The 10665-nt window shown below is 34.8% G+C and overlaps 3 protein-coding genes across 3 annotated transcripts; 1 reads left to right on the top strand and 2 right to left on the bottom strand.

Moving 5' to 3' along the window:
• Positions 1-348: 348 nt before the first annotated feature.
• On the top strand, positions 349-2317 carry LOC140989599 (proteasome subunit alpha type-1-B-like). Its single transcript, XM_073458876.1, has 2 exons — positions 349-828; positions 1618-2317. The coding sequence occupies exons 1-2, from the start codon at positions 478-480 to the stop codon at positions 2086-2088; spliced, it is 822 nt and encodes a 273-aa protein (XP_073314977.1). The 5' UTR covers positions 349-477; the 3' UTR covers positions 2089-2317.
• A 142-nt stretch (positions 2318-2459) lies between these two features.
• On the bottom strand, positions 2460-5456 carry LOC140989600 (gamma carbonic anhydrase 1, mitochondrial-like). Its single transcript, XM_073458877.1, has 5 exons — positions 5197-5456; positions 3919-4062; positions 3624-3749; positions 3325-3476; positions 2460-3015 (listed from the first exon to the last, which is right to left on the bottom strand). The coding sequence occupies exons 1-5, from the start codon at positions 5309-5311 to the stop codon at positions 2737-2739; spliced, it is 816 nt and encodes a 271-aa protein (XP_073314978.1). The 5' UTR covers positions 5312-5456; the 3' UTR covers positions 2460-2736.
• A 125-nt stretch (positions 5457-5581) lies between these two features.
• LOC140989598 (isoflavone reductase-like protein) lies at positions 5582-7356 on the bottom strand. The gene is made up of 4 exons (XM_073458875.1): positions 7094-7356; positions 6849-6983; positions 6213-6450; positions 5582-6081 (listed from the first exon to the last, which is right to left on the bottom strand). The coding sequence occupies exons 1-4, from the start codon at positions 7274-7276 to the stop codon at positions 5711-5713; spliced, it is 927 nt and encodes a 308-aa protein (XP_073314976.1). The 5' UTR covers positions 7277-7356; the 3' UTR covers positions 5582-5710.
• Between the last annotated feature and the right edge of the window lie 3309 nt (positions 7357-10665).

Below are 10665 nucleotides of genomic sequence, written 5' to 3'. Positions count from 1 at the left end.
CTCTAATTTTTGGCCATTTTTTCATGTAAATTCGGTCGATGTGTAAAACAGAAGCTAATTTTATTAAAAATAGAAAATTTTAAATTTTCAAATTCAATTTCAATATTTTAATCGGAGTTCTCATAGATTAAAAATCAGAAAGCTAATATATTTGTTCTGATTATTGGGCTGTGCTATGGGCTACAAGGAACTCGGTCCTTTAATTCTTTCTTTGAAATTGGACTTCTTTAATATATTTGGTTCTGATTATTGGGCTATTATTGGGCTGCAAGGAAATTGGGCCCTTGAATTCTTTAGTTCAAACTAGACTCCTTTTAGGCCCGTATTTCTAGCCAATTTTTGGCTTGAAGACGAAGGCAGGCAAAAATCAAAATCAATCAAAAACCCTTCCATTTCATTTCTCCTTTGCTACGAAGGTAATAGCCAATCTGAAAGAAAGTAGGACAGGGTACAAATCACCGAATCTACAATACAAACATGTTCAGAAACCAGTACGACACCGATGTGACGACATGGTCTCCGGCGGGGCGGTTGTTTCAAGTGGAATATGCAATGGAGGCGGTGAAGCAAGGGTCGGCTGCGATAGGACTGAGATCGAAAACACACGTAGTCTTGGCGTGCGTTAATAAGGCCAGCTCCGAGCTTTCTTCTCACCAGAAGAAGATATTCAAGGTCGACGACCACATCGGCGTCGCCATTGCTGGGCTCACCGCCGACGGTCGCGTCCTCTCCAGATACATGCGCAATGAGTGCATCAATTATTCCTACACATACGAGTCGCAGCTCCCCGTCGGGCGTCTTGTTGTTCAGCTTGCTGACAAAGCTCAGGTTTGATTTTTTGTTTCAGTAAGTTGCTAATGTGTTTTCCGACTGTACTGATATTTTGGTGATTATTGTGTGAGAAATACAAAATGGTTGGCCGATTTTGAGTTAGGTTTTTATTTGAGAACTGGTAGTCTTTGAATTTGTGATCGCAAATTGTTACCTAGGTAAGATTGAAGAATTTAAGATTGGGGATTATTTCAATTGGAAATAAGCAATAAGTGGCGTTTTATTGGTTATTATCCAGAAATATGATCTGTACTATCCTTGAATCTGCTGATTTACCGATGAACAATGGTGCTAAAAATGATCTTTTTAATCCTCGGTCAACTTTTAAGAACACCTTTGTAAAGCTGCTTCTCAAATGTCAATCCAAGTTAAATATCCATTAGTAATAAGGTTAAAACTTAAAAGTGACCCATTCATTTATTTCTTGATGGATTGCTCCACTGATGATGGTGGGTTAAGAACTTCTCTGTTCCTTGGTGAGTTGCTGCTGCATTTTACATATCAGATTTAGATGTAGATTTCTTATTAATGTCCATTTCAAGTATCTGGTAGTGTGCTACTTAACCATTATAGCACCCACCCTCGATGAAGTATGTTTCTTCTGACTATTATCAAATGTGTTATCGAGGAAGAATTCTGGTTTTCCATAAATAAATCTGGTACAAAGGCGAGTTAAGTGTTAATATGTCAAATTGGCTGCCATCCCCTTTTTTCAATTTTTGCAGAAGTTTCGTTTATTATCTAGTAAAAGTAATTACTCTTTCGTTCTGGTTAACCATTATGCAGGTCTGCACACAGCGATCATGGAAGCGACCCTATGGTGTTGGTCTGCTGGTCGGTGGTCTTGATGAATCTGGAGCTCACCTATATTACAATTGTCCAAGTGGCAATTACTTTGAATATCAAGCATTTGCAATTGGATCTCGGTCACAGGCTGCCAAAACTTACTTAGAACGGAAGTTCGAGAGTTTCATGGAATCGTCACGAGATAATTTGATCAAGGATGCACTTTTTGCATTGAGGGAAACTATACAAGGAGAAAAAATGACGAACTCGATATGCACAATTGCCGTAATGGGAGTAGGGGAGGCGTTCCATATACTGGATCAAGAAACTGTGCAATCCTTGATCAATGAATTTGAGCTTGTAGGTGAAGATAACCCTACTGACGAGGCTGCTGCTCCAGATCAAGCTGGTGAGGCTGATACAGGTGCTGCTACCCCTGCTGACCAAGGGGCTGCTCCAATGGATATCTGAATCTGATAACGTTATTCAATATCACCGCATCTCTTGTTAAAAATTGACATGTTAACAAAATATCCCCTTTTTTATAGACTGAAGATGCTGGAGCAGAAGGATACTATGGTTTTGTTGAGCTGCATTGATACATCCTCGCCATTTCAACAATTCGAGTTATCTGTTGTAACGTGCTCTATACTCGGTCAATTTTTCCTTTTCCAGAATAGATTGATGGCATTTGGTATCATTTCGTGCTAGTTTCATTTCAAAATTTGGTTTTGAATTGTTTCGGTTAAAAAATATCGAAAATTATGAGTTTATCATATGCTAGATATAAAAATGACTCATCACATTCATATAAAAATATTAGAGCATAAAAGAGCAGTCGCTAAAATTAAGTATAACTAAATTTTTTTTAAAAGACATCGGACAAGAAGCGAAGCAGTGCCATCACGTATCATTGCAAAATATAATTCAGAAAACTCATTGTAACACAGTATCTCAAATACAGGTATCGTCATGCATATATGGGCTACGGCATGGTTCCCGTTGTAAATTGGATTTGTATCCAATCAACGCAAGTCCTCGTTTTATTTGTAAAGAGTGGTGAATTGTTATCTCAAAATCTGCACAAACAGAGGTCAAAACGGCCACAGGAAAAAATTCTCATTGAACAGCCTTTTGGGACTTCTGCAGAATGCTATCTGGAAGAACAAGTTCTGGTGGAGTTTCGCGAACCACCCCGAGCATTGAATCATACTCTTCATCACGACGAGCATATTTCTTGCGCAATGCCTTTTCGAACTCAATTTCGTCAAAAGGCTTGGCATTTTCAGCAGCATGGACCTTCGCAAGGTTGATGTAATTTGTGGCTGATTGGGAAATGAAAGCTATTTCTTCGTCAGTAAGCTTCCTAAGAAATTTTGCCGGATTACCAGCCCACACCTGTAATAAACCAGCACCATATTGCTATAGATCTCAGTCACGCCTAAAAATCGATGCAACACCGATAAGCATAAATATATATAAATTTTAGTCAGATTATACAAAGTTGAAAGACGATGGTAAAATAGACATAAGTCAGAGAATGAGAACAAATAGGAGCCTATGGAATCAGGAAAGAACAAATCATTTCCTCGAATCATGCGCCGCCCAACTAACAAGCATCCCTAGATTAACCCAAATCCCAATTAACAATTAGAAATCCACATTTTTTTTAGATGTTAAGGTTCTCAAGGGCAAATAAAAGCATACCTCCCCAAAAGGGACCCTCGTATCTTGTCTCACAAGCGATCCTGCACCGACCATGGCATGTTTCTCCACGACCACGCCATCAAGCAAGGTAGCTCCCATACCAACAAAAGCCTCATCCTCGATTGTGCAGCCATGTATAACAGCACTATGACCTGTGCATCCAAATCTTATGTAACCATATTTTGGAAATCTGGTTCAAACCAAGACGCAGACGATTATGGAACTACTATTATAGTGTTATCTTGTATTAAAAAAAAATTGCGACTAATTTCCAACAAGACAAGCAAGAGATCACTCACCAATGGTGACATTATCTCCGATAATAGTGGGTAGTACCTTCCCGCTTAGGTTAGATTTTGCCACATGAACAAGAGAGTTGTCCTGTATATTAGTTCCTGACCCAACAGTGATGCCATTGACGTCCCCTGCATCCAGAAAACATGAAAAAACCTTAATTGATGATAGAGTCAATTTGTATGCTTGTTTATCAAATGAAAGGAGGTCGATTCAATCAAGGAAGCTTAATTGAATTCAATATCAGTGTAACAGGAAATACTTGACAGGTATCACTATGGGTTCTTGACTGAAACCTACCTCGAAGGACGCACCCATACCATATAGAAGATCCTCGTCCAACTCGAACATCACCGATGACAGAGGCACTTGGGGCAACAAAAGCATCCATATCCACTACCGGAGACTTATCAAAAAGGTTCATCAAAGTTCGATGCCTAGACACTAAAAACAAGTGACTGTGAAATGATGGGTGTAAGAAAGCAATATATCACTGAAGGCGCTGGAATGAAGATTACAAATCAATCGTCATAATTTGAAACATGGCAGAAAAATATACTGGCAAGTTTTAGCAAGATTACTTCAAAATAATGATTCATAAATAGCCAAAAAAAAATTAGAAATTTCAGGTTGCAGGGGAAAAACACAAAATATGAAAGAGTTGGAGCTTTATGGCCAGAAGTGCTAGACAAAAGAAAACAAAGAAAAGAAAATCTGCGGAGTGGGATCTGTACCTCACCATTTTGATACCTACCTACTATACTTCTTTCTAATAATCAAGACTCTGCAGATCTTTTTTCCGCTCAACATTTCAACAATAACAAGGACTTTTCTCCTCGCAAATATTTCCCAACAAAATCCTACTGGATTTTCCTAGCAAAGTTATTAGATTAGCCTTGGTAAATATGATATGATGGACAACAAAGAACATAATATACGACTAATTCCATATGTTCAGACAGAGGCCATCACATATGCAGATTATGAACATTAAGCCGAGGTTCACAGCTACCACATGCTGAGTCAGGTGCAGCTTTCTACTGTCGCACACCAAAATCTTGAGAAAACAACATTTGTGAAATGATGATACGCTACAATTTTTTTCCCTCAAGAAATTACAATTTTTAGGCATTCCTTGCAGATGAATTATTTGGGGTAACTAAAAAATGTTGAAAAAAAAAACACTAAGAACTATGTCTGATATCCAAATTTTAACTCTAATAATCCACCCCAAGTATCCTTTTAAATAGTCTCTCTCACACTCCCGATAATTTCCCGATAGAAACTAATTTTGATGTTTTCTCTCTTAAACATCAGGAAAAAGTTCAACAACGCCTCAACCAGAAGATTCTCTGTTCCCAAGATTTTCCTTTCTCCGCCAAGCTCGAAGAATACTACGGTTCGTTCAAAAACCTCAAAAGAACTAAAACTATACAAATCACAACGCAACCCATGAAACAAAACAAACACGTTCAGCATCTCTTAAATTGGCATTCAACCCAATCCATAAATTCGAACAAAATGTGGGTCATCGATGAGATCCCCAAAAATAATTCCAAATAATAAAGAGGGATTTACGTTGCTCGTGGAGATAGTAATTTCCCTGGAGACGGCTGCCCAGGCGATCAATGGTTTGCCCCGTTTCTCGAATCCAGTGCCCAAGCGAATATACTGCCCGCCCCAAACTCCCCATTCAGTAGTGATTTTTATTGATTCTTCGTTCTTAGAATATAAACGGAATCTTGATTGATTCCCCGTCTGTGTGGTCTTTTTCAGCTGCCTTTTTGGTGTCGAGGGTTACAGTGAGTGACAGAAGCTGGAAGACTTGCTTGCCACCCAAATATAAAGGGTTATTTCTTAAAAAACTACTGGTTTAGCGGAAGATAAAACTATTTTTTAATTTTATTTTTGGTTGATTTGACTACATGTGTTATATTATTAGTTATTAATTAACTTATATAAATATAGCAATTAGCAAGCACTTGATATAAATTTGTAAGCTGTTTTAATTGTACTCGATCACATTAATTCGGGATTCAGATTGATTTGTAGAAACAGATAAATAAGAGCGCACACACAACAATACCATAGATCACACAAACTGATCAAGATACTCTTCCACTGTTTTATGTTCAACTTCTGGATACAGCTCCGAGGCCTCAACCCCGAATGACGGCTTGATCTCGAAATATGTTTGATCCCCCTTCACAAAAATCGAGTGGTTGAATGAGAGTATGATGTTGATAGGGATTGGAGATTCTGCAATTTGTTTCAAGACTTGTTCTTCGGGAACATACTCTTTCTCAATTGTTTTACCAATCTTCTTCTCCCATAACGAAACAAGATCATTGAATGAATAGATATTCTTAGGTGGCTTAATGTACAGAATCTTGTTCAATGTTTTGGGATCATCCACTGCTTTGATCGTGTATGTGCCGATATCGACCTCATAATTGAACACAGCTGTAAAGCGGGGACAAAATTGTTTATTTCTTTGACGGATGATTGAGACTATGCTATTTGAATGAAGTATGTTAAAACACACACACACACACATATATATATATTTGTGTGTGTGTGTAAAATCATCATACCTTTAGCGTTACCATCTCCTAAGATAATCACTTTATCTCTTGGGGGAGCAGTAGCACCTAGTTGAATTAGCGTTGGGAGCGAATAGCCCGCGAAAAAGTTGGATGCCACATAGGTGTAAGGTATTCCTTCCGCTTCAATTGCTCTGCGGATTTGAGCTTTACTTTCGAATGCAGACTTTGCTGGTTCAACAGCACGCGCGCGATCTACATCGTTCCCAAATTCCGAAGGAAAGAATCTCTACAACATATATAGAACAAAAATAGTTTGGTTTTTTGCAGAAATATAAGAGAGCAATAACCTCAGTCACAAGAGTTGGACAACAATTAAGGAACTTACACTACACAAGATATCGCTGATATACAAGAGACTAGATTGTACACAACACTTTCTTGTCCTTAAAACTTGTGACGATATATCTATAAACAATAGTTTGTCATATCTTCCCGATTACACGTAGGGAAGACATGTTGAGTAATAAATTATCGGCCGAACTTTTGCTAAAAAAGTTTATTTATATAAAGAAAAAAAAATTATGCATGAATATCCTGAAAGTGTGATATCTGGCTCCAAACTCTTTGGAAATCATCCAAGTTACAAAAGAAGGTATCAAGAAAAAACAGGAAAATCAAGCCAACCTTAACATTCCCTGCTTCTTTAATAGCAGCAATGATCTTCACTTGATCAGCCAACTGAAAGTTACCAACGGTGGATATGACCACATCCACTTGCTTTATAGCCTTCACCAAGCTCTCGTGATCAAACAAATCACCCTGCATATATAATTTCGTAAGCACACATGATCCAACCTTTTTAAGATTACTCGACAGGGCATTAAAGAAGCAATCATTTTATGGAATCCAAAATGAGTACAAAAACATACAATGAGAATGGTGACACCAGATTTCTTGAAACCCTCGACGATTTTTCCTTTAACAGGATCAGAGATGGTGCTCTCTCTGAACAAAGCAAACGTGGGGTGGCCGGATTTGACGCTTGCTTCCAATACAAATTTGCCGATGTACCCTGTTCCTCCGATGATCAGGATCTTGCTCCTCTCGGCCATTTTCTTGCTTTTTCTTTTTCCTCGAGAGATGATGTTGAAAATAACAAGTAGGTTGGGAATAAGATGATGCTAGTTTGAGTCCCGTGTAGGCTATATATATATACACGAGACACTCACACTACAAGCGGTATAAATGTTTCACATATTATATTTTATATCAACTAATCGATTCAGTCATTAATGTTTAACACGTACAGTATTTTAGTCGTAAAAAAAAATTTGTGAATCGATCTCATTAGTCAATTTTATGAGATTTATAAAAATATATTATTTTTTATGCCAAAAATATTATTTGTTAATATAAATATGAGTAGAATGGACTCATCTCACATCCGTGAAACCGTCCACTTATTATTCATTCTATATACAATATCATCTAAATGAATGGGTTAAAAAAATATTATAAAATGCAAATATAATCCAAAAGTGGTGATGGAAACTGTGCAGATACCATTTTAGAATTTAAAAAAAAAATTTAAATAATGAATTAAAAAATTGGTCCTAGCGTGAACAATAATCATGATAACGTCCGGATTAAAAGAGTTATGGTCACATTAGTGTATATAGACGAGATAGCACTATTATTCATTGCCTTAGGCATGCGAGATGACAGTGAGGACTTTACGTAGCATTGAAGCAAATGCTAGGTTGCTTGAAATATTTTTATAATTTTTGAACTCAACCATTTCAAAAAGTTAAGAAGAAACTCTATTTCAAATTAATTGGTACACCAACTCCTTGGTAGGTGTTGTTTGAGGTTAGCAGGTCACTCACTTAATCAATTTACCAAAACTAATATTCTAGGTTAATCAATTTCCTCCAAGTTTCCAGATTTTGCATGCTTCAAGTATGAACAGAGAAGCACCTCTCGTTTGCTATATATACCTCTTACCAAACATCTACCATGAATCAATTTAAATTTGTCAAATTTAGTTTTCATATGATAACTTGATTTTTTTTTAAAACTTTTTTATCTAACGAATATTATTTATTTGACATTGATATTATCTTACGTAACTAATGTGAGGATAATAAAACATTTATTACATCTATTAAAATATACACAAGCAAAATGAAAATAATTTTCCTCTTATTCTGAAATACCGACTGTCGTTCCGGTTTATTTTTGCTTAAATAAATTTAAATATTTGTAACATGGGTTTTATTTACACCATATGAGTCGGTAAGAGAGAATCAATATCAAATAAATAATATTTATTGATATTTATTGTATTTAGCGATTTCGAAATAAAAGACAAACAAAAAAAATACAAGTGAATTGATAAAAACCAAGCATTAACAAATTATATAACTAAAATCCAAAACATGTCAACTTACATAATCAAAATACTAATTTTCCCCGATATTACTAAATCATACACAAATAATCTTCAAATTTAAACAAATATTAAATCAAAACTTTTCTCAAATTCATTGAGTAACGAATTAAAAAAAAAACTAAAAAATAAGTTAAAAAATGTGGCCCAAATGGACTGGGCTGAGCCTCTTACATTTACAATGAAATGAGGCTGGTGGAGTTTGGAGTCACTGAAATTAGGCTTCATGTGATGCAGATTAGATACTTTATCGAAAGTTCCAAAATTAAAAGTCCAATTTCAGGTCTGCTATGGATGAGATGAATAAAAGATGAGTGTGATAAAAGATGGATAAAATAGAGATGAATAATGTATAAAAATGAATAATATATTGTTTGCTATGCTTTCAACTTGCCTGATTATTGTGTTTACTATTTATAATATCTTAACTGTTCGTGCAAAATCTAAATCAACCATGATTATAAAAGGATAATAATTGTAAAATTTCATTCATACCATACTTATCATATGTATATTATGTGGGCAAAGATGAATGTCTAATGCAATTCACATCTAGTATATATCATCATACTCCTTCAAACGGTATCTTATAAAAAGATATTATTTTTACCATGAAATACATTTATAAAAAATGTACATATATAAATATGGTATGAAAAATGTACATTTATAAAATATTATAAAAAAAATTACGTCTCATCTCACTTTCATCAAATACATCAAACGGTATCTTATAATATTTTATTATTTCAATGAAAATGCATTTATCCCACTGTTACAGAGTACACAACGTCTTATGTTGGTAAATAAAATAAAAAGATATTATTTTTATCATGAAATAATTAAAAGAGAAAATAGTTTTTTTTTTCTATTCTGGGTTATAGTCCACTAAATTTTCAAATTTGATTTTGATACATTAACTTTTAATTTGCAATTACTTTGATTCAATTACTAACATCACTAGAAAATGTTGACGTGACACCGAAAAATGCTGACATGATATCGAAAATGCTAAAATAATATCGAAAATTATTGACTTGTCAGATGTCGCATCAGAAATCAGACCAAAATAGGCGAAAATTAAAAGTTAAGAGCACCAAAACCCAAAATTAAAAAAAGGTAATAAACCAAAAAAAATTATCATTTGCCATATTTAAAATAAAAAATGTAATAATAACAACTCTAATTTATTAATATTGTAATGAAATAAAGATTCACCCAACTAGCTATGGAATTGATGGATAAATTAATAAAGGTCAAATCCACCAAGCTAGCATATGTTTCCGGAATCAATGTTAGTGCATGATCATTTATGTATCTTATCTTTTGGAATAAATTTCATTTCCATGGGTAGGGGTCACGCCCTTGCTTGATCCTCGTCAATAATGTTGATTCAACCCGTTTGAAATTCTCTTTCCCCAAATTTATGACTTTTTATTCAAATATTCTTCATCGTTTTTAAACTATATTTATAGGGCAAGAAAAAATGTAAAATTTAAAAAGAGAGGAGGGCATCCTGTCTATATTTACTCAACCGAGATGGACTTTGAAGTACTTTACATAGTAAATTAAAGATTAAAAATCAAGAGGGCTTCTTTATCTTGATACAAATTCTCCAAATACTACTTCTATTTGATTAACACGTCATATTTATGCACATTGACATCTTCAATTATTTGCATTTGCTAGAATTATTAATATTATTTGATGTTTTTTTGTTGCTTGAGATATAAATACCTTATATATAAATATTTTTTATTTGCATATGTTACCTCCAATTCGGGTCGTGAATAGGCCCCTTTCTTGAGTTTCAGGCTCTCTTTTTTATCATTAAAATAAATCCATAAATAAAAATGTTATAATACAAATACTCCAGAAAAAATATTTATGGGCAAATCAACGTAAATATAAACTAAAATAACAACTAAAAGCAAGAAGATATCGAACATATATAAACTAACATACGACAAAAACTTGTGTGAGACGGTCTCACAGGTCGTATTTTGCGAGACAGATATCTTATTTGGGTCATCTATGAAAAAGTATTACTTT

This window comes from Primulina huaijiensis, chromosome 12 (assembly GCF_012295235.1).
Source record: "Primulina huaijiensis isolate GDHJ02 chromosome 12, ASM1229523v2, whole genome shotgun sequence".
Taxonomy (NCBI): Eukaryota; Viridiplantae; Streptophyta; class Magnoliopsida; order Lamiales; family Gesneriaceae; genus Primulina; species Primulina huaijiensis.
This window is presented reverse-complemented; position numbering and strand designations above follow the sequence as displayed.

Coding starts and splice junctions, on each gene's coding strand:
- LOC140989599 (XM_073458876.1), top strand. CDS start 478: ATGTTCAGAAACCAGTACGACACCGATGTGACGACATGGTCTCCGGCG. Junction 829..1,617: donor AGCTTGCTGACAAAGCTCAG/GTTTGATTTTTT, acceptor ACCATTATGCAG/GTCTGCACACAGCGATCATG.
- LOC140989600 (XM_073458877.1), bottom strand. CDS start 5,311: ATGGGGAGTTTGGGGCGGGCAGTATATTCGCTTGGGCACTGGATTCGA. Junction 3,750..3,918: donor GTATGGGTGCGTCCTTCGAG/GTAGGTTTCAGT, acceptor TTCTGGATGCAG/GGGACGTCAATGGCATCACT. Junction 3,016..3,324: donor CGAGGGTCCCTTTTGGGGAG/GTATGCTTTTAT, acceptor GGTTTATTACAG/GTGTGGGCTGGTAATCCGGC.
- LOC140989598 (XM_073458875.1), bottom strand. CDS start 7,276: ATGGCCGAGAGGAGCAAGATCCTGATCATCGGAGGAACAGGGTACATC. Junction 6,984..7,093: donor CTGGTGTCACCATTCTCATT/GTATGTTTTTGT, acceptor TTATATATGCAG/GGTGATTTGTTTGATCACGA. Junction 6,451..6,848: donor AAGAAGCAGGGAATGTTAAG/GTTGGCTTGATT, acceptor TATATGTTGTAG/AGATTCTTTCCTTCGGAATT.